The following is a 27,799-nucleotide window of genomic DNA, read 5'->3' as shown; positions in this document are numbered from 1 at the left end:
ACCTGAAGGGTTTACTTTCAGAGCTAAGTTAAAATGCCTTCTTTCTTTTTTTTCAGAAGCAGTAACACAGCATTTCATTAAGATAGGAAGTTGAGAAGGAAAAGGAAAAAAAAGACTCAGGAAAAAAAGAACATTTCCAAATAAGCACATATGAATCCCAAGGATCCAGACTGGAATTTAAACTGGGGTGAAGAATTATTCCCACTAGAATGTTGATTTTTAAAGTGTATTTCATTAAAACAAAATGAAATAAAAGCCAAAAAACAACAAAGATAAAAAGCAAAAAGTAGTGACCTGAGAATCAAATATTTTACTCAGAATGGTAAAGAAAGATTATAGTAGCATAGCCAGTTGATCATGAAAACTACAGTATTTCACTGATTCCAAGATGCAGTTTCTCCCCTCACATTTTAACATTTCTGAACTCAGATGTATTATAATTGATGGTATCTTAGAATTATAGTTGACACCTTTTTTCTTTGTGATTCAAGTAATGGTGCCTCTTAAAATTGATGGTGCTTCAGATTCCATAAAATGCAACATTGGACTTGCAGACATCTAAGCAAATTCTCCGCAACTCAGAAGCTAAGGATTTTAGAGGCTTGATTTAAAGTAGTTATTACATGCAAGTGTCCTACAATAGGACTTACAAAAGCTTTTTTTTTTTTTCATTTTGACCAACTTGGAAATTGCCGAGATTGGCATGGAGAAAAAAAATTTAAAGTATTATGTGACTTTAAATTACTTAATTGGTTATAGCAGATCAAAAGAACTGGGGTTTTACAAAAAAAAAAAAAAAAAAAAAAAAAAGGAACTTCCTAGTTTGTGCCAAGAGAGTTAACCTGAGCTCACACATTCAGATCAGTTGACATCTGAAAAGGAGAACAATAAGAAGAAAAAGGCTACATAACTAAAGAACAACTGATTGCACTGTCAAGGTGCACAGCAGATCAGTAATTGGAAATGGACACACAGCTCTGTCCAGATGCACAGCAGTAGATCAATAATTGGAAACAGACACACAGTAGCCAAAGTCTGTCTACTGCTAGAGAATTTTAAGGCAGCTTCCACAGAAGTTCAGGCTTACATTAAATCCCCCCTGACTTGCAAGGACCTCCTTTTGATGCATATTTAGATACAGAATCAAAATCTTGTGGTCCAGGGATCTTCTTCTAAAAATATAGTGCAAAACAGTAATGGTTCTATCTACCTTAAAAAAAAATAAAGATGTAAGACATATTTTTACAAACTCTCTAGGTTGATACAGTAAAAATCTGGGCACGTTCCCATCCTAATGAATACTGGAGAACCTCCAAGAAAAGACCATCTTACTGAAGAGCTACATCCTTGCCAAAGAGCAAGCACTCCTTCAGCAAAGATAACGACTTCTTGCTCCTTTCTCTGTGAAGACACACTGCACTCCCACCATCAGGAAGTTGTAAACTGCTGTTTTACAAGTCCACAGTGAACAAAACATTAGTCCTTAATCTATTGATTGAACATTATTTTAATTGAGGCTTTTAATGAAGAACTTTGAGAGCAGTTTCCCCTAGCCGTATGTGCCTGCAGCATTATGGAAAAACAGCAGAGGGCACTTCAAGACTAGCATATTTTCCCAATCAACATGCCTGGTGGTAGCGATCTGACAAACTCAAAGAATGCGAATCTGGGTCTAGCCATTTATCAAGTGCTCTGTGTTGCAGCGTCACGATGTCCTTCAAGAACTATGACTAAAAAATAAAAGGGCGGTGTCTTCAAATCTACAATAGTAGCTTATACACAGATATACTTCCTTATAAATTATTGCCAAATTTGTAATGAAAGAAAAAGGTTATCAAGGCATAATCACAGTCTCAGCTCATGTTCTAAGTTATTATATTCCAGTCGTTGCAAAAACTTTAACCAAAAGGTTATTCACTGAATAAAAATCTTCAGTCAGCTTCTTAATCCTAAGGACTGATAAGTTTTGCTTTTAACATTGAATAAATGTTTCCTAGAATGACAATTCATTTGTGAAAGAGAAATCCTTTATCCTTTATTGCACTAAATATTTACATTTTCATAAACGTGCTAAATTTAAAAACGTATGTATTTGGTTCATAATGATAGGAATATATTTCTTTGTTTTGCATAACTAAATGTGGCTTAGTCATAAAAATGCTATAAGCACTTGAAAACCCAGGGCAGCGGTGGGGGACTTTAATACAAACCATGTTAAATACCACAAAACTCAAATGTTGTTTTTTTAAAAAAAAAGGAAGCTTAAAGCCATGTATAAATGTTAAATAATTCCTCACATGCTTTCAATCTCACATTGAGACAAATGCACATTCATTTATAAAGACACAAAGAGAGTCAATCATTTGACTCTGTAGTCATTGCAACTTTACATTTAACATGGGAAAAAGAAGCAACGGTACAGAAATGACAGTCAACAGAGAATCTAAAAATGCAGAAGCCAAAGAAATTCATAAGTTTTCTTTCTATGGCAATGATACCCAAGACACTTTCGATATAAGTTTTTTGAATAGAAACACTTTTTAACAACATAGGATAAATGCATTGTGGGTCTTTGGGAATCATTACAAAATATGATGGTTTTAATATATTTGAATTCTCCATGACTGCAAGATAGAGTGGGTTTTTATGTCATCTCAAGAAAAAAAGCCTATTCCATAATATGTGCTCTGTAAACTTTAAATATAAAATAATTTTGAGTGCATTGTTCTGTTTTCAGGAAGCAAAACATGCAACCATACTGACTGATGAATAATATCATTCAACTAAAATATTCAGAAAACCAGCAATTGTGATACTTTGCAATTTCTTGATAATCTTTAGATAGAATTTTCTAAAGACATTTTCCCCCAGGTACTTTGACACATACATCAAGCTGAATAAGGAATTGGATACATTTCTGTTCAAGTAACATTGAAACTGCAATCTCGATTCTAAAGCAAATAGTATGCAAACATGGGTCCTTCCTGCACAAAAGTATATCTAGCCACTAGGGCTTGAATAGCTCCACTCTTGTAGGTAATACTTTGAGAAGGGCCACACCATTAAATTGATTACTTCAATTGGCATAGCATTTTATGGCTTTTATGTACATTTTGTGTTTATTATTCACGTGCACCTTATAATATCCCTACCAGGGCACTAGGTTAAACCTTACAGCCATTCCTTTTGGTTGAGGAACTGACACTGAACTATATGGGATGGGTCTTAATCCCAAGTTACAGATGTTAAAGCTCATGTCTGTTAGGTGCAAACAGTGCAGTAATACAGAAGCTCCCCCAATTTTGCTAGTATTCCTTTCTTTAGGAGTTGTGGTAGTAGTATTTGCTTAGTGTAAAATAACACTTGGAGAAACCAGGACCAAGCCAGGGAAATCTGGAAAAGAATTAAGAAGACTGCTGTATGAGAGTATCAGAGTTGGGTCAGGGTCATCATGGGTAGTGATTCATTCAACAAATGTTTACAGACAGCTGTTTGATGCTGCACACTGTGTTAAGTACTGGAGTCAGCATGAAAACCCTGGGCATCTAATGGTAGGGGCACAGAAAAAGGGGAAGAAGCAGGAGGGACAAATCATGTCGATTTCACCAATTTTCATGTTGTTACCCTGGATGTACCTTTGTGTGTGTCAGGAATTATATGGTACCTACAAGGGCAGGGGAACAGGGGTGGGAAATTCCAGCTTCTCCCAAACTATTTAATTTGCTACCAGGAATAGTTTACTATCTATAGGAATGTGAATTAACAACATTTGTCTAGATAGATGAATACACATGATAAAATATTTTATAATACAGTACAATAAAATAATTTAGTAATACCAATTTTTATCTTCCATGTACCAACTATCTCAAAAGACATGAGACCTTTTTTCCTCTATCAAGCCTACCTACTTATCACATAGATGCAATATAATTTCCTCTTTTACTAAAGAAACCAAATGCCAAAGAAAATTAAGACATTAAGATTACATAACTGGCCTTAAATCGGGGCACTAAAAGAAATATTGCTTCCTTTCCTAATGCCCATTTAGCTATACTTACCACTACCGCCTGAAATCACAATTTTTTTGTTATACCTGTGGCAATTTTTTTTCTTTTAAAGGTCTGAAAATGGGCCAGGTGCAGTGATTCATGCCTGTAATCTTAGCACTTTAGGAGGCCCAGGTGGGAGGATCACTTGAGGCCAGGAGTTTAAGACCAGCCTGGACAACACAGAAAGACCCTGTCTCTACAAAAAATTAAAAAATTACTCAGGCATGGTGATGCACACCTGCAGTTTCAGCTACTTGGGAGGCTGAGGTGGGAGGATTGCTGGAGCTCAGGAGTTTGAGGCTGCAGTTAGCTGTGATTGCACCACTGCACTCCAGCCTGTGCAGCAGAGTGAGATCCTGTCTCAAAAACAAAAACAGAAACAAAAAACAAACAAAAACAAACAAAATAATAATAATAAAAAACCCTGAAAATGATGTCTTGTATAAAATAAGGAAGGTCTTAAAATGTTATATTCCTCTACATCGAATCTTTTATTTAAAATTTTCCTTTAAACAGAGAAAACAATAAATATATTCACAGCAAGTAATTACAGCTCTTATCAAGGAATCAAAAGCTAAGAATGGAAATTTGTTATTATATCAATACGAAAATCCTCTGCTCCCCAGTAAATTTAGGTGCAAACAAAACCAATATGAGAAGAAAATCTTGTTTAAGCTGCATCTTATGTAGTGGTTTTCAGAACTGAGAGTTGTTAACGAGCACTTGAGCTAGATCAAGGAAAACCGATTGCTTCAAAAACGACTCTTAGGAATCTCCACTAACACTGCATGATTTGTCCAATGAAGAATGGAAACATTAATAACTACCTTTCTTAAATAATCCTGACAAAAGAACTAGACATCTGGCTCTGTAGACAAGACAGGCACACACACACGGACCCATGCTTAATGGCTGAAAGGCAGCACAGATCAGTACAGACATGTTAGGCAACCTGAAGGATAATAATTATGCTGGGAATATCACTAAGGATCAATATGTGTCTTTATCTAGGTGATTAAAAATACCTTATAAATATTGAGCAGAAATAATTTTCCTCATTGTATTCATGATAGTAAGGAAGCTTGGGAGACTGCTTTAAAAGCCCTAATGAATAATACTAGATGTATCTACATGGTGACAAAGGGCAAGATATTGAGAAAGCTAACAAAAACCCAAAACAAAACCACTACATTTACTTATCAGACATCTTCCTGTTTTTTCCATGTAAATAGATCTTAGTGTCCATTTTTAGAAATGATTAGGGTAGAGTAATACGTTTCATTTGGAAATCATTTGTTTCATCGTCCTTCAAGTGAGTTTAATTGATTAATTGTGCGAATTAATTGTATTTTATTGGTAGTGGAGGGCCTGGCTCAGGTGTGGGTAGTGAATAGAGGAGAGGATGGAAGACAGCTGCCCTTCATGGAGCTCCAAGTAGAGCCCAGCATTGTGTTTGGAAGTTTGCACAATGGAAGAAAATGCAGGTACCTTTGGTTTACCCACAGAGATAATTTACACATCTGTCTGTTAACACATGGTAGGTAGTTATATTTAGAGGAAACATACTGCCACATCTGTTTATCCTGTGTCTAAGTAAATCTCTTGGTAATTAGCATCTAAGCCAGCTGAGAGGTAAGTGGACCAAAGGATTTCATGCAAAAACATGAGCGGTTTCATACGTATTAGGTAGTCTGAAAACAAACCAATCAAGTTGCATTTATTTTTAAGTAGAAATGCATCTTACAATTTGTAACTGTTGCACCATTTCTTCTCGGTAGGCTAGTTCCCTTTTCATCTGATCCTGAAAATTATCTGATAGGAGAGAGAGATAGAGAAAGATTAAGTGTAAAATATTTTACTTTATCTAGTAAAAACCTCATTGATAGTCCCACAGACAGCCCCTACTTTTAAGTCTTTTTTTGTAGGTAAATTAAATGCTTGTTTGAAGAATGTTTTCAACATTCTATAATCAGACTAGACAGTAAATTCTGAGTATGTCTTATATTTTACAGCATCTCATATTCCATCTACTATAATCTCTTGCATATAATTACACAGAAACATCCCACACAATCATGTTCTTTAACCTTTGCACACTTGTGCAAATCACAGTTATTGAGAGCTTCTGCTGTCTCCAGAAGTCCAGCATGAGTGAGTGGGGCAGACATCAGACAGAGCTGAGCATAGCAAATGCTGCCCCTCCTGTACATAATACCTTCTGGGTGAATAAGATGTAGGTCTGTGAAAAATGCCTGCCTGGCTTCACTGCAGCTCATCTCACTCCTAAGAGAGTACTTTGGCCTGACTCGCCAATGCAGCAAACTCTCTCACCCTGGGATCAGCCTTATTTTATGGTCCTTCTTTGTCCTTTCTACAGACCTTACCTTAATCTGAGGAGAGAACGTTAAGAGATATTGTCATGCAAAATATTTTTGCTATTCTACGTGTTGATGATATTTATTGCAGTAGAAAAAATAATGACTTCCAAATGCACAGTTTAATGTTACATCTTCTCCATGTGATCTTTTTAAAAGTGTGGACTTGACTAACTTTGCCTTTTTCCGCATTGAAGGAGAAATTAGCACGATTTCATATTGAATTTGTGGTTGATAGGGCAGCAGCTTGAGGAAACCAGAAACTTCATCATTATCCTTTCTTCTCTTCCTTTCATCTCCACAGCCAACTCCTGTGTGAGTCCTATGTGTTCTACCTTCATCCCCTCCCCTCTTTGCTAGTTACCTCCCACATGTAGGCACCTCATCCCTGGATCATTTTCCAGCTGACCACCTGGCCTCCAGTCCCTTCCTCTCCAAATACCTTTAATTCCCCGCTTAAAAAGAAAAGTGATGGAATGGCTTTCCATCACTTTCAAGATAGTAAATCCTTTACCACTCATGAGACCCTGGGTACTTAGAGAAGAAAAGACTTTGTTCTTTTTATTTTTTTCAACTTCCACCTTTTCATACTGTTTGAATTTCTTATCCAACCCCAAACATGTGTTCTAATTTATTTTTTTAAAAAGACCCAATCCCTACTGTCACCTCTGATTTTGAGGTCAAAGTCACTGTAATAGAGCGAAGTACATGGTGCCTTGCAAAGATTGAGGGAGGAGCCCTCATTCATTCTGGGAGCATTGGAGGGAAGAGCTGCTTGAGCAGACACGTGGAGAACAGCATTCTACATAAAGACAGGGAAGGAGGAGAGGGGAACCGCATATGGCTCAGCTGGCTGCAGCAGAGGGCACAGAGGAAACCCCCTGCACCCCACCAGTCACCAAACCACTCTCCAGTCCTCAAATGTGCATTGTACTTCCAGCCTCTGTGCCTTCACCCCTGCTGTGATCTTGCCCTTGCAGCAAACAGCTGCCTTTTCTTTAAAATCCGGTTCAAATGTTACCCCCTCCAGGAAGTCTTTTCCAATTCCGCAGCCTCTCCACCAGAATTATTTATCCCCGCTTTTTTTTTAACTTCTTTAGCACACTGTCCATACCTCTATTAATGCATCCATAACACATGCTATGATTACTTCTTACCCATCTGTCTCCCTGCTAAACAGTTGAGTTCTTAGAGGGCAGGAAGATACATTTAGACTCTTAAATTTTCAAGGCCACCACAGTGCCTGGAACACGGCAGGGGATAGCTAATAAATGAGGAGTGAAAACACACAGAATTATCCATCAGCAGGTTGAGATTCTGCCACCTATGGTAACTACTCCACTCTAGAGCCTCAGGCCTTTATCTAAAGAAACAAAGGTGTGGAATAATAGGGTCTTTCAGATCTTTTCTTGCTCTAGCATTTTAAGATTTGATGACAGGCCAAGCGTGGTGGCTCATACCTATAATCCCAGTCCTTTGTGAGGCCGAGTCAGGAGTACTGCTTGAGTCCAGGAGTTTAAGACCAGCCTGGGCAACATGGCAAAACCCTGTCTCTATTAAAAATACAAAATATTAGCTGGGCATGGTGATGCACACCTGTAGTCCCAGCTACTCAGGAGGCTGAGGTAGGAGAATCACCCGAGGCTGGGAAGTCAAGACTGCAGAGAGCTGAGATTGTACCATTCCACTCCAGTCTGGGTGACAGTGAGCCTCTGTCCCACCCCCTCCCCCAAAAAAGAAATTTTTTTTGATTACAAAATAAGCTGATTTGATTGGGCTCCACGTACCCACCTGACTTTCCTGTGCAGGAGAAGGGAGGGAAAGATTTTGATTTACACCAATGACAATAGGTATAAGGTACCATGTGAGGAACTGGCACCCCCCCACCAAGTCTGGATGCTCTAGAGGTGGGTCAAAGGGCGCAGGGCAGCAGGGAAACCAGCCCTCCACAAACTGCCCTGGTTCTAACACTTGGTCCTGCACTCTGGCCCGAAGGCCTCCAAGAAGATCAGTGTGGTTCCAGACACTGGAGCACGTGGCAAGCAGCTCTCCCTCTGTGAAGGAGAATACTTTCTTCTGTCTGTAGGGATCTAAGATGCCTCTGACCAGGGTGATTAACTGAGATGAATTAGGAAGGAGGGGCTGTGAGAAGCTGACCTGGCTTCAAATCAGTTATTTTGTCATAAATTTTTTTTTTTTTTCTTTTTGAGACAGAGTCTCACTCTGTCACCCAGACTGGAGTGCAGTGGTGCACTTACTTTTGGGGAATCACAGAAGATTCTAATTTTAGAGGAGGAAACAGCTAAGGGCAATTCAGAGTGGAATGATGAAAACTAGTCCTAAGTTAACTCATGTTCATTTTTGTATAACAGCACACTTAATTCCCTAAGTTAAAATGAAAAAAAAAAAAAAAAAAAAAAAAAAGCCATTAAAGTACTGGAAAAAATGGGCTGGGTGTGGTGGCTCACACCTGTAATCCCAGCACTTTGGGAGGCCAAGGGCAGATCACAAGGTCAACGGATCAAGACCATCCTGGCCAACATGGTGAAACACCGCCTCTACTAAAAATATGAAAATTAGCTGGGCATAGTGGCGAGTGCCTGTAGTCCCAGCTTCTTGGGAAGCTGAGCCAGGAGAATCATTTGAACCTGGGAGGCAGATGTTGCAGTGAGCCAAGATTGTGCCACTGTACTCCAGCCTGGCAACAGAGCAAGACTCCATCTCAAAAAAAAAAAAAAAAAAAAAAAAAAGGTGAATTTTTTTTTTAAGATTGGAGTGGGGAAGAGCATAAAAGACAAAACAAACAAGAACAACAACAACAAAAAAAGAAAAAGACGGATTGATAAGACAGAAATTTAAAACTTTGGTATGTCAATATGTTATAAACAGATTAAACTCCCCAAACATAAAACACCATAGTCAACATTTCAAGGTAATTGAAACAAACAAAAAAAATACTTGCAACATGTCAAAGAATTAACATTTTAGTATATAGACGGTTTACAGAAATCAGTAAGAAAATGAACACATCAACAGAAATATGGGGAGAGAATAGAAATGGGCATTCACAAAACATATGAAAGGATGCTAGATACATGAAAGATGTTCAACATCACTGGCAACAAAAGAAAAGGAAATAACATGAGATTCCAAATTTTCCATTTAAATTAGCAAAGATTAAATGAAAAGATGATACATGTTGTTCTGAAGATGGAAGCAGAAATTAGTCCAAACTTTCTGAAAAGAAACTTGAAATGATATGGTAAGACCTTTAAAAAGTTCATGCCCTTTGCCACAGCAGCATTTTTAGGAGTTTAACCTAAGGAGACAATAGTGCATACATGCAAAACCTAAGGAAATAATAGTGCAATTGCCCTTAGCTGTTTCCTCCTCTAAAATTAGAATCTTCTGTGATCCCCTGGAAGTAAGTGCACCACTGCACTCCAGTCTGGGTGACAGAGTGAGACTCTGTCTCAAAAAAAAAAAAAAAAAAAAAAAAAAAAATTTTTTTTTTAAACAACAAAATAAACTGATTTGAAGCCAGATCGGCTTCCCACAGCCCCTCCTTCCTGATTCACCTCAGTTTATCACCGTGGTCAGAGGCATCTTGGATCCCTCAGATCCCCACAGGTTTCATTACAGTTGTCCAAAAACTTGGACAAACCTTAATGTCCGACATAACAGTATATACACTGCTGTGTAGTAATAGAAAGAGGCACATTTCAGCTTAAAAAAAAAGGAAAAAAAAAAAAAAGAAAAAAGTAAAAAATGGTGTGTATTACATTTCATTTTGTTTTAAAAAAGCATTTAATATGGATTTAAAAAGGTTGAAGCTCCAAAATATTAACATTGGTTATCTCCAGGTGGCAAGAGTGTGGGTGATTTTTGTTTTATTTCCTTTTTATTTCTGCATACTTAACATTTTCCACAACAAGGATGTGTACAGCTTTTGAGATATAAAGATTGTTAATTGGCAAACATACAAAAATCTAATTTTTTTCTATGTTTTTTTTTTTTTTTTGAGACGGAGTCTCACTCTCGCCCAGGCTGGAGTGCCGTGGTATGATCTCGGCTTGCTGCAACCTCTGCTTCCCAGGTTCAAGTGATTCTCCTGCCTCAGGCTCCTGAGTAGCTGAGGTTAAAGGCATGTGCCACCACGCTCAGCTAATTTTTTTGTATTTTTTGTAGAGACGAGGTTTCACCATTTTGGCCAGGCTGGTCTCAAACTCTTAACCTCAAGTGATCTGCCTGCCATGGCCTCCCAAAGTGCTGGGATTACAGGCGTGAGCCACCACACCCAGCCATATTTTTTCTATGTTCTAAAGATTGATGAAGGCGCAATTTAATTGAATATGGAAAAAATCATTAAGCCGACTTCCCTAATGAGAATCACTTATAACCCAACTAGTTTTGGAAAATGATAATATAAAAGGAAGTAGCAACGGAAAACACTGAAGTGCAGCAAGTCAACCAACACAGCAGCTAGGCAGCACACTGCAAACTCAAGACAGCTGGAAACGCTTGTTTTCCAAACAGCAATAAGAAGTATCTAGCCTATATTCCTAGAAGCAAAAGTAAGAAGACAAACCCATAGGGTACATTTGGTTCACCTGGGATGTTCTAAGCAAGTAGTGGGCTTTAGGGTTCAATTTGTTTACAACGTCTTTATTTTGTTATCACTGTTTTAAAACAACCATTAAACCTTTTTATTAATTTTTTAAATTTTCGAGACAGGTTCTTGCTCTGTCACCCAGGCTGGAGGGCAATGGACCACAGCTCACTGAAGCCTTGACCTCCCGGGTTTCAAATTTCCTCCCCACCTCTGCCTCCTTAGTAGCTGGGTAGCTGGGACTACATGTACCTGTCACCATGCTTGGCTAATGTGTGTGTGTGTGTGTGTGTGTGTGTGTGTGTGTGTGTGTGTAGCGACAGCGTTCCAGCATGTTGCTCAGGCTGATCTTGAACTCCTGGGCTCAAGCAATCCTCCTGCCTTGACTTCCCTAAGTGCTGAGATTACAGACCTGAGCCACTGTGCCCAGCCAAAACTTTAAAAATTTTTTTTCCATAGCTCTCTCCTACTGAAAGGACCAAAGCTTTTAATCTGTACAGTATTTTGGAATCTGCTCTGCCCCCTCCCTGCCCCCTGCCACTTCGTCTTCCAGAGTATGCTACAAAAGGAAAGAAGGAAGGAGAGAAACCACTGAACATAAAATGAATTCAGTAATGGTCACAGGTGAAAGATGCAGACAACCATATTCAGGTAGATTAGATGTCATTTGTTTTTAATAACAAGGACTCTTTTAACAGTAATTTGGAAGAGCAATTCTTTATAAGAATCTAAATGATGACATTTTAGATGAAATCTAACATTTTTCATAAACCCCATTCATTAGTCCTTTCCTGTAATAACCAACTGCCCTTTCCACTCAGTTCCTGTAAGTGCCATGAAGTTGTCACTAGACCTGCAAATCTTAAGGATTCAACTCCTGAGCCCTGGATACTCTCCTTTATGCAACAGTCTTCAGTGATCCAATTTCATCCTTCATTGTCAGTTTTAATCTTTCCAAGTATGACCCCAATGTTCCTATCAATCATTTACTGAGTGTATGTTACGTACCCGCAATATGCCAGGTGCTATACAGGTGGCAATGGAAGAACATTCTGAGTAGCCCTTCCCAAATCTATTTACAATGCGGGGAAGGAGAGAGGGAGAGGAGAGTAACAGGGTGAAACAGAAGAGGAGTCAACACAGGAAAACCCGTGGTACTAGAAATGAACACAACAGGACTTCAGAAAACGGTGCCTACTGCAAGAGTGGCAGGGCTTCTTGGACATGGCAAAACCTTAGCTGTGTCTCAGATAAGGAGGAGGACTTGGATGAGGGTAGGCATTCTGGACTAGAGGACACAGTGTACAGAGGTGAAGGGCAAGAGGAGAGAGTGGTCTGCCAGGTAACTGGAGCTGAGCCGTGGAGAAACAGAAATAAGGGTGGAGAGGTTGGGGGAGGGGCACACAATTATAAGGGGTTTTGAGACTCAGATAGGAGTTAACTTAGATATGACCATGATAAACAGTGCAAATCACTCTATTTTCTTGAGGTGAAGATTTGGTGCCAAATCTAGAGTTTTAGGAAGACAGGGCTAAGAGCAGCCGGCAGAAAGGGCTGGAGTGGAGGAGGGAGGGGAGGACGCAGGGTGCCCTGCTGGTGAGAGCCTTCCCCACTCATTCCCTCCTTTAGCAGGTCCCAGGTTCAGGGCTAGGCTCTGAGGTTACAAGATGGCCGATGGGAAGAAAGCAAAATGAATAAAAACTACAGCAAAAGCGTGAATGCTGTAATAAAGGAAGGCATAGGGTGTTGGAGGAAAAGAGGAAGAAGAGAGATTTGCTGGGAAAGGTGTACATAATGCGGTGGCAAAAATGACTTCCGGATTTACAGATGCAAAAACGGTCAGACCAGTTGTGAGCGAGGGCATTTGGGATGGTGGCATTGGGGGTTACCTTCAATAATTTACTGCTGTCCAATTGAATATGATTGTCATTGCAAAACATGTTTGACCAGACATCCTATTGCCACCTCAAAGTAACCTTGATAACAGTGGAGCCCCTCCTTATCCATTTCCCCAAACACCTACTCCCACCCAATTCCAGCTTCTCCTCTTTCCTTAGGATACCCTCCCTGCCTCTCTGCTGTGTCCTACCCGGTTTTTTGCTGAAACTTACTGTCTGGTATCAAAACAAGTTTCACTGCCTGTTCCACCCTCTATAATGACAGCTCGATAGACCTCTAAAACTTCTGGTTTCTTACATTCGCTGGTTTACTATGCAGTCACTACAAGAATGCCAGCATCAAACTTTAAAACAGTATATAGTAGCAACAACTCACGTTAAATGGTAATTACTATGCATTTGTCACTATGCTAAGCACTTCATGGCTTTCACTCATTTAATCCTCTCCACAACCCCAGGAGGCAGGTAGTAGTATTGTTACACTGTTGAAAAGAGATCAGGGAACTTGCCTAAGGTTACTCAGCTAGAAAGTAGGTCCACATCTGAAACCCTTTCTAGGACCCGCCGTGCTTCTCTGACTCTGCTGTAATGGCAAATGCCTGCCTTGCCCTGTTTTCTCCTCCCCAGATTTCCCCATCAGGGCCACACATAGTATTAACGGAGAGCAGCTCTGGAAGCCTCTGTCCCAGCAAGTGCAGACTTGCTTGTTTCTCTTTCTCCTCCCAACTGCTGCTTCCCAAGTGTGGAGACTTGTTTCCTCTTCCTCCTCCAACTTCCTCCCTCATCCTCCTTTTCTGTCTCTTCCTCCTCCTTCTCCTTTTTCCCTCTACCGTTCCTCCCACCTCCTCATTCTCCTCCTCCTGCCCCTTGTCTCTGTTATCTTTATTTGTACCCTCTCTATGCTCAGGACTATTCCTGTGGTCCTCAGTAACCCTCAGAAACATGACAAGAAGCCAAATATTTGTTCTTTTTTGAGATGGAGTCTCGCTCTGTCACCCAGGCTGGAGCGCAGTGGTGCAATCTCAGCTCACTGCAACCTCTGCCTGCTGGGTTCAAGTGATTCTCCTGCTTCAGCCTCCTGATTAGCTGGGATTATAGGAGCGTGCTACCATGCCTGGCTAATTTTTTATATTTTTGGTACAGATGGGGTTTCATCATGTTAGCTAGGCTGGTCTCAAACTCCTGACCTCAAGTGATCCACCCGCCTTGGCCTCCCAAAGTGCTAGGATTACAGGTGTGAGCCACCGCACCTGGCCAGATGCCAAATATTTAGACCCAAGTTCAGAAATGCTTTTCTAGAGCTCAGTGCTCTTCCTCTCCTTTTCCTCTTTCTGCTTCATAATCACCATCATAAATTGTACTTATCCTGTGCCCAGCATGTGCACAGCACTTCACATAGATCTCTCATTTAGTCCTCTAGTTCTTCTATGAGACAGGAATTATCTACCCCATTTTACAGTTTTCAAGGTCATACAACCAGCAAGTAGCAGAGCCTGAAAATGAACTCAGTTCTGGTTGATTTTTGAGCCTAGATTCTCAATTCTCACATGCTACAGCTCCTAGCCTAGGTCCGGAGTGCTCTAAGTGAACTGGATTTTAAGTGTGGTGACTGTGAGCATCTGTTCACCTCCTAGTAAAAAGCTTCGCAAAACTCTCACGAGAATTCCTCTGTGCTACTTTCCGATGAGGCTTCACGAAGCTCGGTATTCCCCTTTTCATCTACGTGAATCTAAAGCTGTCTCCTAGCCTCATGGCCCCTCACATTTAGTTAACAAGCACATAATGTGCATTTGCTATTTTCATCTGTGTGAAATTGACTGCCTCTTTGCGGTGTGTCTAAACCACGCATTATTTAAACTTGGGCACACACACATGCCACTTCCTTGGTCAGTGGAGTATGTTGCAGATAAAAAAGAGGAAATTTTCCTGTTACTATTTAATTGAAGTGTTTCATGTATGTGGCAATCACAGAGGACACATATTAACACAGATCAAAATGGTAAGTGAGAGGTCTGAATTGAAGCTGGCCAGTACTATATGTAACATTCTAACATTTTGTTTAACAGAAACATGTTGTATTACAGAGCAGTTACTAAAATTATATATATATATATATATATATATATATATGATCATGGATTACTTAGAATGAATATTAATTAGCTTTTATTAATGGGATGAGTTATGACTACAGTAGTTTCATAGGGAGTTAGAAGGGCATGTCAGGGATTCAGTGGAACTTGGACCCACTCTGCTAGATCTAAAAGCAGGGACTTGCAAACTCAACATTAGATAAACATCAGCTAGTGTAGAAACATATCATTCAATGCCTGCTCATTGGGGCCAAGGAACTGTGCAGTCTTTCTTAAGATACAGTTTCAAAAGTTACTAGCGGTGGCTCACGCTTGTAATCCCAGCACTTTGGGATTACTTGAGGTTGGGAGGTCAAGACCAGCCTGACCAACATGGAGAAACCCTGTCTCCACTAAAAATACAACATTATCCAGCAGTGGTGGTACATGCTTGTAATCCCAGCTACTTAGGAGGCTGAGGCAGGAGAATCACTTGAACCCAGGAGGCAGAGGTTGCAGTGAGCTGAGATCAGGCTATTGCACTCTAGCCTGGGCAACAAGAGTGGAACTCCATCTCAAAAAAGAAAAATAAGTTAGAGAACCTACACCCTTTCAAAGCACCTGTTTCTTATGGTTTCAAAGATATTTTAAATGTTTCCCCTTTTCTCAAAGCTGTAAGTATCACAATATTCCTAATTATGCTATCAAAAGCTATTGGCCGTTCTCCTCCTTTCAGTCTCATTCTAAGGCCTGCAGGCATTCTCTGAATTCAAAATAACTAAGTATCATGAGCTCCAGCCTCCCTTGGAGTATGCAGAGAGCACACACTTTGCGGACCCTCCCATTCCCTGTGGTCAGTGCTCTCTTCCATCATATGGTGACCTCTACGTTTTGAATCTCCACTAAAAGTTCTGGTCAAACTCAGTTTGATATGTTACCAGGAACCTGGTGCTATTCAAAAATGCCACCTAAGTATGTCATTCAGTGTGCCAATGATTACATTTAGGAAGCCCTAATTAAGACCTTCAGACTGACATTATTGAAATTATCACAGTTATTTAAAAATCTCCCAGATGATGGTACAGAAATTGCCAACTTGAGTTTTGTGATTTCTGGATTAATAACAAGAAGTATGCTGACATTCTAAAAATGTGCCCCAGAAAAAAATAATTTTAAATATATATAGTTAGAAAAATAAGTTTGCAGTCTGGGCATGGTGGCTCATGCCTGTAATCTCAGCATTTTGGGAGGCTGAGGCTGGTGGATCACCTGAGGTCAGGAGTTTGAGACCAGCCTGACCAGTATGGTGAAACCCAGTCTCTATTAAAACTACAAAAATTAGCCAGGCTTGGTGGCATGCGCCTATAGTCCTAGCTACTTGGGAGGCTGAGACAAGCGAATTGCTTGAACCCAGGAGGCAGAGGTTGCAGTGAGCCGAGATCTCACCACTGCACTCCAGCCTGGGTGACAGAGCAAGACTCCATCTCAAAAAAAAAAAAAAAAAAAAAGTGAAAAGAAAAAGAAGTTCGCATACTATTTTCCCATTTTCCTTTCTCTGGAGAGGGGAGTATGACCAAATCAAACTCCAAAAAGCTTGAAAAACACTACTGTGATGTATTTGTCCAATGTGGCCCAGACAAGGGCAGATGAATTTTAAAAATCTGGACACCTACCACAGAGTCTTAGGAAATTCCAAGACTCTGGGAGTAGAACCAACAGTTTTTAGGCTACAATATCTTCTGCCTCTAAATTTGGAATGGAATTTTAACATGAAATATAGATGGAGAACCTAAAACTACTAAAATTATACCAATTTCATTTAATAAAATAGATTTGTGTACCTTGAATTGTTAAAGTTTAGATTTTCATTTTTATACATATCTCAAGCATCAGGAAGCTATCCAGAACAATCTGAGGGTGAAAGTTAACTTTTTCTTCTGTTTTGCCTACCTTAGAGAATGTAAATACCTGAGTAGTTCTTTTGTTTTAAAATCTATAATTTAAATATACTTAAATACTTAAATGTATTTACATATTTAATTATATATTTACATACATATTTAAAAATACAACATACACATACAGATACATATATATTCATACATAAATACCAAAAGATTCTTGTAAGAAATTTTCTCTGTGAGTCAACTGAAAGCCTAAATAAGAGAAACTAAAATTTATGAATATTTAGGCAGACCATGAGAAGACAGTGTGAGTTTTGCACAATCATTTAATACTTAGAATCACATTCTTAAGCCTAATAATAGAAGCATAATCAATTATCATAAATACAATGAAATAAAAGTGATTTCTTACTGAATACTGGGAAAGACGTGTTTCCTTTTAACACCTGGAATTCTTGTTCCAGTCGTCTCCGTAAATCTATTTGTTCAAATAAAACCTTTTGAAGTTCTTCTAATAAAAAAAAAGAAGGCATTTTACTAATCTTTACAAATAACTCTCCAGAGAACTGTTATATATGGCAATTTATTATTATAAGACAAAATATTTTTACCAATTTAAAAAGTGTTGCATAGATATAGGATAGATTTTGTGCAGAAATCCATGAATATAAATCAATGTAATATATTATTTTAAAGTATTATATTACAGTGTCATGTATTGATTGATATGTATGCATTAATCTCAATTATATCCACCCAATGGTCCATATATTATTCATATGTTGCTTGTCAAGCTAAAAATATGGTGTAGAACAAAAATATCCTCCTATTATCTCCATAGTGGTTTAAAGCTAAGAGAAGTTCTATAGAATCGAAACTTCCATTTACCTTTCCCCATATTTTCTACATCCTTTTTGAGTGAATGAGGTGAATTGGTTTCTTGTGTGTGTTCACCTTTTAAAAAAGGAGAAAAAATATTATTAGTTTTGTGTAGGCTAGTTCTGTAAGTTTTCATTTTCATTTTTTTTAATATCTGCAAAAGAGCTTATTTAATATAACCTGAAATTGGGAGTCCTCATAACCAAATGTTGTCCTCATTCACTCGCATACAATCCCCTTGAACCATGGAGGGCGGGTGCAGAAAAGAAAGGCAGAGCCTGCCTGGCCTGTGACGGCAGCTCCAGAAAAGCAGATTCTTGAAGTTATTTCCTCTCTAGCTCCCTACCGCTATTCATCCTTTACAAAAAAGGAAATTGCTAGAATGGGCAAAAGAGGAGTCTGGATAGTTAAGATTTCTGGTAGAAATCTGATCAGAGTCCCACTGCTCTTTGAAGGGTGGAAAATTGGTCTGAATGGGAAGGTCCTCAAGACTAGAGTCACGGGCCCAGCCTTCTTGGGCCATCAAAATTTGAGACACTGAAAAAGAAGTGGGAGGAGACTTTGAGTTGTGCTTCTAAGATAATTGATAAGCCTGGAGGGGTTTCCTAATAACTGATAGTTGTTTTTGTTTTTTTAAATCAACTTAAGGTTGGGTGCAGTGGCTCATGTCTGTAATTGGGAGGTTGAGGTGGAAGGTTTGCTTGAGGCCAGGAGTTTGAGACCAATCTGAGTAATATGGCAAAACCTTGTCTCTACAAAAATACAAAAATTAGCTGAATAGGGTGGTGTGTGCCTGTAGTCCCAGCAACTTGGGGGGCTGAGGTGAGAGCATCACTTGAGCCCAGGAGATTGAGGCTGTAGTGAACTGTGATTTCACTACTGCACTCCAGCCTAGGTGATCCTGTCTCAAAATAAAAAAATAATTAAACAAAATGAAAAGTAAAAAATGTAAAAATCAACTTAAAACAGAGAGATAAAACAAGTTAACTTGTATTAGTTTGTACGTAGCTACCTGCTTGCTGGTATCTCTTAAATGATCTTTCTTGACCAAAGAAAACTGTATTGTGCATAAAGGCTGTTTCGTTAATGCTGTTTCTCTTATGAGCTGGCTAGGATGGCAAGCTAAGAAAATGTCTTTATCCACAGCCATAAATTGAGTCCACAAACCTAGTCTAAATAAACCAGAATCCAATCATTTAGCTAATCAGAATTTTTTAAAAATTCAACGTACTATCGTCAGTACTCACATAATATAATCAAGCTTTTCATTTCTGTCTAAAGATGTATGACAGAACAAAGGGGCTCTGAGGCTTCACGGATCCTCCTCCCTTTCCCCGGTCCCTCCTTTGTGTCCCCAGAGTGCCTCTCGCAGGCCTCAAGCATGGTGGGTGCTGTTTCGTTACTCCCTGTCCTCACTCAGTGGGCCATGTGTTACTTTGGGGCAGGGGCTCGGTATGGTCAGTGCCTAGCACAGTGCTGAACATACAATAAGCACTCAGTAAAGTGTCTGCAGTTGTTTCTGAAAAGGACTCCAAGAGGTCGTAAATTCTAAATTATGGCGTGGGCCAGAATTCATCACAGATCTCCTTACTATTTTATTTTCCCTCAGCAAAAAACAAAATGTAATGGCCCTGGGCACTTGTAGAAGTATGGGGAGATTTCATTGCCACGGTAAAAATTTCTGCAAAGAGGGAAACAGGATTTTTCCATGAAGTGGTGACCTATAACACTATCATGGACAGACAGGAAAATTTTCAGCATGATATTATCAATGGCAATTCAAGTGCATTTTACTTGATGACTGTTGGGAGTATGTTTGTGTGTGTTTGTGCATGTACGTGTGTGTGTAGGTAAATACATCTATGTAAATATATGCAAATATTCCAGAACATAAGCATCATTAGGGGAAGGAGTCTAATAATATCCTTGGCATTTCTAAGTTCCTTAATAGCGAGTATCTTCTCTAATATCCAGATCAGATTCCTACAACCTCATTCACATTCTTATCTTAGACATGACCTCTCTATAGGCCCAGATGTACTCTTGAACCTTGATACCGTGGCTTTCTTCTCTAGATAAAAAGAAAATAGAGAGGAAATATCTGTGAAGCAATTTAAATATAGGCCTCACTACAATTCCTTAAAAAATTCTATTATCTAAAACAAGGGTAACATGAATGTGGATAACAAATTATTAATGTGTAAACCAAGAAAAATAGTATTTCAAAATGAAGATACATACACACTATGTGCAGTCTAAATTAAACAGTTAAAGATGAAGAATTTTTGAAAATACTGGCATACAATATTGAATCTGAATGAGAAAAGAAAGAGGCATGCATGTATCTCTGCGTTCGTCTACAGGGCATAATGAGACTACATTCTACAACTTTTTCAACCACTCAAAGCATGATTTAAATGAGATCTTTATACGTAAATAGGCAATTCTAGAAACCATAGTCTTATCAAATTGTAGACCAGATTCCTTTTGACACATTAGTATATTTTGTGGACTGTTTATCTTATACTATGTTTCATTAGATTAGTGAATTTAAAACTTAAAATATGATATGTAAAAATACATTTCTTTCCTACTTCATGATTAGTAGCTTTACATTGGTATGAAGCCACTAAACAAGTAGCTAGTAAACGGAAACTATATTAACCACAGGCAAATCTACTGATGACATTAATAAAAAGCTTGTCTTTTCATCAGCTTTGTAAAAGTTTTATTAACACTTTGTATCGGTGTCTATTTCAAACAGATATTTTGCTGCATCTTCTGGGTAAAATCTGCCAATTTTGAGCTTAGAGGATTCGAATGCCTCACTTACAAAGTTTTTTTAAAACAGCTAAATGTTAGGTAAATAAGAAGCACAGAAGCTTCTGCTGCCTTTTGTGTATCTTTTACTGGACTGTTGCCTTTCGTATATTACTAATCTGTGAAAACCAGATTGTTAATGGTGGTTAAAAATGACCTCTGGGAGCCTGGATATATTTGTTCACTATTACTGCTAATGGTTTCCATCTGGTTAAAAAAAAAAGGCAGTCTAATACTAGATTAAATAAATGTGATTTAGTTGACAGTGAGCTCCCGATTTTTCTAAAAATTCCATCAGGTTGGATACATTTTACTTTGTCAGAATTAATGAATGGGTTTGGAACATCCCTAAATTAAAATGCTTACTTTTTTATCCCTTGTTTTCCCTTCACCCCTTTTGTTTTTAAATATGGATTGCTTCAGAAATTTGTGTGTCATCCTTGCACAGAGGCTATGCTAATCTTCTCTGTATTGTTCCAATTTTAGTATATGTGCTGCCAAAGTGAGCACTGGATTCCTTTTTAAAAAAGGGTTTGGTGAGCCTGGCGCGGTGGCTCACACCTGTACTCCCAGCACTTCGGGAGGCTGAGGCGGGTGGATCACTTGAGGTCAGGAGACCAGCCTGGCCAACATGGTGAAACCTCATCTCTACTAAAACTACAAAAACTAGCCAGGTATGGTATTGGGCACCTATAATCCCAGCTACTCAGGAGGCTGAGGCAGGAAAATTGCTTGAACCTGAGAGGCGGAGGTTGCAGTGAGCCGAGATTGCACCACTGCACACCAGCCTGGGTGAGAGAGTGAGACTCCATCTCAGAAAAAGAAAAGCAGGGAGGGTTGGTTGAGGGGAAAGCATAGCGATCTTAACAGTGTAGAGTTGTAGGAGAGAAAATGATGGAAAACATGGAAGGAACATATTTTTTGGAAGCCTAGCCTCAAACATGTCTAAGACTATAGAAAAAAACTGGTTTGAAGTTGGAGAGTAATGTGTAACTAGGGCGTATAATGCCTCCTGTGGATGGAGGTGACTAAAAGTTGCTGCTAAAGGCCTGGTGCGGTGCCATGGCCCACACCTGTAATCCCAGCACTTTGGGAGGCCGAGGCAGAGAGAGTGCTTGAGCCCAGGAATTTGAGACCAGCCTGGGCAACATGATGAAACTCTGTCTCTACAAAAAAGACAAAGATTAGCTGGATATGGTGGTGGGCTCCTGTAGTCCCAGCTACTCTTAGTGGGAGAACCACTTGAGCCCTGGAGGTCAAGGCTGCAGTGAGTCATGATTGCACCACTGGCCACTGCACTCCAGCTGAGTGATAGAGTGAGACTTTGACTCAAATAAAAAAAAGAATAAGAAAAGAAAAAGCTGCTGCTTAGGAAGGTGTCTAAACCAGCACTTAGCACTTCCCAAGTGCACATTTGCAGGACCAGTTCACTGTGATCTGAATGGTTTCTGAGAATCTTGTTCACCTGGGAGGGTGGAGGCAGCATCGTGCCCTATCAGGGAAACTATATCACTGCTGAGCGCAGCTGGAGACCAGAAAGCCTGGCACCTCAGAAGCCTGCTTTCTTGGTCTCTCCAGGGTCCTCCAGCAGCAGTGGTTCCATGTTCTAAGTCAGGCATCCCCAAACTACGGCCCTGCGGGCCGCATGCGGCCCCCTGAGGCCATTTATCCGCCCCCCCGCCGCACTTCAGGAAGGGGCACCTCTTTCATTGGTGGTCAGTGAGAGGAGCACAGTATGTGGCGGCCCTCCAACGGTCTAAGGGTGAGTGAACTGGCCCCCTGTGTAAAAAGTTTGGGGATGCCTGTTCTAAGTGAATGTTCCACCCCACTCTTGGCTCTGCCCTCACATGTCATTAGAAACTGGAAGTACAAGAGAGATGGGTGTGAGAAGTGCCATGCTGAAGCAGATATGAGCAGTAAATAGCAAATGAGGAGGAAATGGATTATATGAACAACACAAACAAACAAACAAACAGCCAACAGAGTCAACAGCACTAGCTTTCAAGGCACTAGGATAATTACTTTCTCTTAAATATCATGGCAAGCCTCTGCTCAAGAACCTGCAATGGCTCCCTATGATCTCCATCAAAGACTCCACTCACTCTAAAGTTCTCCCCCGAAGTCTCTAGGTTCTCCCATAATCTTGTCCAACCTGCTGAGCCATCCTCTCTCTCTCTCTCTCTCGACAAGGTCTTGCTGTGCCACCCAGGCTGAAGTACAGTCACACAATCCAGGCTCACTGCAGCCTCAACCTCCTGGGCTCAGGTGATCCTCTCACCTCTGTCTCCCAGGTAGCTGGGACTACAGGTGCACACCACCATGCCTGGCTACTTTTGTTATCTGTATTTTTTTGTAGAGGTGGGGTTTTACCATGTTGCCCAGGTTGGTCTTGAACCCCTGAACTCAGGTGATCCACCCACCTCACCCTCCCAAAGTGCTGGCATTATTTTGATCCATTTGCATATTCTTACATTATAGGAGTAAGCCAGCGTGCCTGGCCCATCCTGTCTTTATTGCCCAACAGGCATTTATTTTTCACATCTGCTGCCTACATCTGCCTTATGTCATTTCTCTGTCCTAAGGTGCCCTCTCCTCTATTCCTTCTGCAACCAAAATCAGAATGCCATCCAAGTCTCTTCTTGTTAAGGATTGAATGCCTGTGTCTCCCTTATCCCCAAATTCACGTATTTAAATCAAAATCGCCAAGGTGATGGTATTAGAGGAGGCAGGGCCTTTGGGAGGTAATTAGGTCATGAGGGCAGAGCACACATGAATGGGATTAGTGCTCTTATAAAAGCAACCCCAGAGAGCTCCCTCCCTACTTTTCCACCATGTGAGGATGCAGCCAGAAAAATGATATCTATGAACCAGGAAGAGAGATCCCTCACCAATCACTGCATCTGCCAGTGCCTTGATCTTGGACTTCCCAGCATCGAGAACTGAGACAAACAGATCTATTGTTTAATCCACCCAGACAATGTTATTATTAATATTTTTTAATAGCAGCCTGGCCAGACTAAGACACTTTTCTTCCTTAAGCCTTTTTCAACTTCTGCATATCTTGCTGTTTCATCCCTTCCTGGGCTGAAGTCCTAAGTGCTTATTGTCTTTACTCTACACTTTTGTACCTGATGTTCTAGTGTTTTATGTATATTAGTCTGGTCTTCCTCAGCTAGAAAATATACCTTCTGAGGGCAGAGAGAACCTACCCTACAGGTAATCCCCATCATCTTTACCTTAGGGAGGGGTACAAATACATTCCACAAATACTTGCTGCACTTTTTAATTCATTCTGCTTTGTAAGAGAAATACCAACTAATGCTATTCTAAATTCTTAGTTGTCATGAGAGGTTTTTACGCACTAACTTATTCCTATATGTAAAAAGAACATTTTGATCCATTTGCATATTCTGACTAAATGAGGTTAACTATACATTCAGTTTACTGGGGAAATTTGTGATGCTCTAGTAGAAAATAAGTTTTGTTCTTATCTGATACTTTGAAAATTTCTTTCAGGGACAAACAAAACCCACAGCACTGAATTTTAACTGTGACCTGAAAATATTAATTAACATATATGTCTGCCAAGCCCTCCAACAGCAAAAATATTGTACATTTGTAGAGTTCATTTAACTGTAAGAGCCAAATGAATGGTCAGATGACCTGTTCTGTTGGTGGACATGGGACAGGAGAAGCTGATTAAACAATTATCACTCTTCTCAAGCTGAACTCTGAATTCAGTAAGTAAGGGCTTTTAAATATCATGTCCTGCACACATGTAGGGTATACCATGCATATGGGGTATGATATGAAACTCCTGACATTTGAATGAAGAGTAAACAATGTGACATTCACCCATCCCTTCTGTGGAAATACATTCTTTCTCCTCTCTACTATTTTCTTTCTTTCTTTCCTTTTTTTTTTTTTTTTTTTGAGACAGGGTCTTTCTCTGTTGCCCAGGCTGGAGTGCAGTGGTGTGTACATGGCTTACTGCAGCCTGTCATTCTGCAGTAATTAAAATTAACCATGCCAGGTTAATTTTTAAACAATTTTTTCAGGTCTCCCTATGTTGCCCAGTCTGGTCTCGAACTCCTAGGCTCAGAGAATCCTCCTGCCTCATTCTTCCAAAGAGCTCGGATTATAGGCATGAGACACTGTGCCAGGCTGCCCCCAGTCCTTTCACCCCTACTTGGTTTCCTACTCCTTGTCTTGGCTCTCTCCCTTTTAAATTTTCCCTTAAGCCAGCTACCAGCACTTAGAAGCATGGCCCCAGCCAGCAGCCCCAGGGAGTGGGTGGTTGCTTATCACTGAAAAGGCCTCTATGTCCTCCCAGTACTATTGTTGACACTTGATGAAAAGTATTTGGAGAAATGTTTTGTTTTGTTTTAGAAGAAAGAAAATGTCCACAGAGAAGTCTGCAGAAAAAAAGAAAGTGTGTCATCTAATTGCACATTCACAAATAAATGTAGTAAATATTTTTTTCTTTTCTTTCTTTTTTCTTTTCTTTTTGAGAGGGAGTCTCACTCTGTCACCCAGGCTGGAATGGCTCACTGTAACCTTTGTCTCCTGGGTTCAAGCAATTCTCTTGTCTCAGCCTCCCGAGTAGCTGGGATTACAGGTGCCTGCCGCCACTTCCAGCTAATTTTTGTGTTTTTGGTAGAGACAGGGTTTTACCATGTTGGCCAGGCTGGTCTCAAACTCCTGACCTCAGGCAATCCACCTGCTTTGGCCTCCCAAAGTGCTTGGATTACAGGCATGAGCCACTGTGCCCAGCCAATTTAGTAAATAAAATTATTTTGGTTCAAGGCTGTGTCTATACATGAGATTCACATGCACTCTAATATCTGGGTGAAGAAAGGTATAATTTTGGTCAAGTGTCCAGATATTTCCACAGTTTGCACAGACTCATGTGCTAGCAGTGTCTGTGTTCTGCTGCAGGGGAGCACATCCTAGAATAGAAGGCGTCTCCAGCGTGCAAAGCTGCAAATGATCTCTGCATGCTGCCCCCAACACACCTTCTTTTCCTTTCAGGCTGGACTGAGGTTCTGTCCTCCTGCTGCTCAACAGCAGGCACAGGGCCTGGCCACTGTTGAACAGAAGCTACATGTATACATGTTTAACTCCCAAATAAACTCTGAATTTTAAAATTGGTCTTAGTCTTATAATCTGCTTCTAAGTGAGATTTTCTGGATTTTTTATTTTCTCTGTCTCTGACACTCTATCTTAGAGGTATAATTTCGATAGGGTCAGAATTAATCTACAGTTAGTGTAACTAGTACACTTAAGAATAACCAAAATACAGCAAAACATGTGGCATAGAGAGGTTTTAAAAAACACTTTGCATTAAGGCATTAAAAAATCAATTATATAGAAAGCAAGGTTAAATAACTTTCTCCTCTATCAGTGGGACATAGACTTCTAATTTCTTGGTGTTAAATTCTACATTGAATGACTTCCCTTGTGACGTTTGGCACTTCAGTGAGGTCACAGAACAGAAAAGAAAAAAAAATCATTACCACTGGAGAGCATATGCTACAGAATGAACTAACTAAATATTAACTCCATTAGTGAAAAAAAAAAGGAGCAAGTGCAAGATTAACTAATACCAGTGGGATTATAGTAAACTAAGAGTTATGGCAAACTTTACAATTCATGATCAAAATATATTGCAAGGCGCATACACATTGCGTCTTGAATCAGTAAATTAAATATTTTTGATTAGTGCATTAGAGTCCATTTAGAAAGCTCTTGAGTTTTAGAGCTGGTATTGTGAGTTAATGCTGTTTAATTTTTTTTTTCCTGGAAATTTTTTCATTGCCCTTCTCTATCTCCTTGAGTTCTGTATTTCCAATAATCATTAGTAAGAAGGAAACTTTCATAAGTAAAAATAAACTACTATCTGAAATAAGGAAATTATTTAATTTTGAATACATGTATTGAAAGACTTCAAAATACATTGTACATAACTAAATGTCGCTAGTAAACTAGAGGTGGGAGGTTTTATCAAATTTTATAGGTAGATTAACTGAGGCACAAAATAGTTTAAGTGTTTGCCCAATGTCACCAAGTGAGAGAATTAAAACTCTGATCTACTAGTTTATACTTTAAAGAATTTTTCTTCTTTTTTGCTTTTTTTTTTTTTTAAATCAGAAGCATGTTCTAAAATAGAATGGAATAATGAATCAGAGTGCTTCATCCGCTATATATTCATGAGAAGTGTAATTGCTTCTTACTATTCTCAGAAATCTGTCTATAGCATATTAAGTACACTAGAGAATCATACCAGTGAAAATCAAATTGATTTTAAAACTTCCATACATATAAAAAGATGCAGCCGAGCTTGCACTGCGATGGCACTGGCGTTTCTACAGTGAAGGGGATTGAAAAGTGGGGATGACTCCACTTTACCTGATTTCCTTGACCCGCAATAGCTTTGAGCTGTCTTACAGGCTTACCCCACTGCATTCAATTTCAAATCACTTAACTTCACTAAAGTTATTCAAAATGGATATGCACAACCTTACTCTGGGATTGCAAGTGGAAATACTGTCATTTATATTTTTGAGTAGGTAATATTTTGACCAAACTACCATCCCCCAATCTATCTGACATGGGTCTAATCTTAAAGGATCTATGAATAAAAGTTCTCCCGGCTTTTGGGTAATTTTGGCTGCTTAAGAACTGCCTGTTTGGTCCCTCTAATTATACAGAATTATATCTGGTGTATGTAAGGTTAATGACCATTAATGGAGGTTTTTTTAAAAAAAATCATTCAAAAAATGTAATCTCTTCAAAATTGCCAAAAAGTAACAGTTACTGATAAGGCTGAAAGATTAAAGAAAGGCTAAGCTTAATTAAAATGATGAACTAAAAGATCAACTGGAACAAAGTATTGTTGCTAAACTGAATTTGCATTAGGGATCAATTAAATACAGGTCTATATCTTTGTTCAGAGAAAGGTCATAGAGATATTCTGATTAACTATATTTATGGTTGCCACAGGAGTGAACAATTCCTATAAAAATAAAAAATTGCATACTGACTTACAGGCAGTTTGAAAAGACATTTCATTCTTTTTTGTTATAGCTATATATGCATAGAAATAAAATATTGATATTTTCCAATAATAATGATCGAATTAAACATTGGCTAAGGGGACACAGGTTTATATAAATCTTATCAGATGGTTT

The 27,799-nt window shown here is 39.3% G+C and overlaps 1 protein-coding gene and 1 non-coding gene across 3 annotated transcripts in view; both read right to left on the bottom strand.

Annotated features, from left to right (window-relative positions):
- SKOR2 (SKI family transcriptional corepressor 2) overlaps positions 1–27,799 on the bottom strand; it is a 46,389-nt gene that overhangs the window by 7,956 nt on the left and 10,634 nt on the right. Inside the window, exons 5-7 of one of the 2 annotated variants that reach the window (XM_039463832.2) lie at positions 17,799–17,864; positions 17,323–17,421; positions 5,797–5,864 (exon numbers count right to left, since the gene is read on the bottom strand). In XM_039463832.2, the coding sequence (XP_039319766.2) occupies positions 5,797–5,864; positions 17,323–17,421; positions 17,799–17,864 (233 nt within the window). Of the gene's footprint in view, positions 1–5,796; positions 5,865–17,322; positions 17,422–17,798; positions 17,865–17,985; positions 18,027–27,799 lie in introns of those variants that run through there. The other variant, XM_039463833.1, reaches the window with a different exon arrangement.
- On the bottom strand, positions 21,013–21,119 carry LOC120361795 (U6 spliceosomal RNA). Its single transcript, XR_005577909.1, has one exon. It is a non-coding gene; the product is annotated as a U6 spliceosomal RNA (small nuclear RNA).

Source organism: Saimiri boliviensis, chromosome 13 (genome assembly GCF_048565385.1).
Source record: "Saimiri boliviensis isolate mSaiBol1 chromosome 13, mSaiBol1.pri, whole genome shotgun sequence".
Lineage (NCBI taxonomy): Eukaryota > Metazoa > Chordata > Mammalia > Primates > Cebidae > Saimiri > Saimiri boliviensis.
Note: the sequence above shows the minus strand (reverse complement) of the source record. Positions and strands in the feature narration are given on the sequence as shown.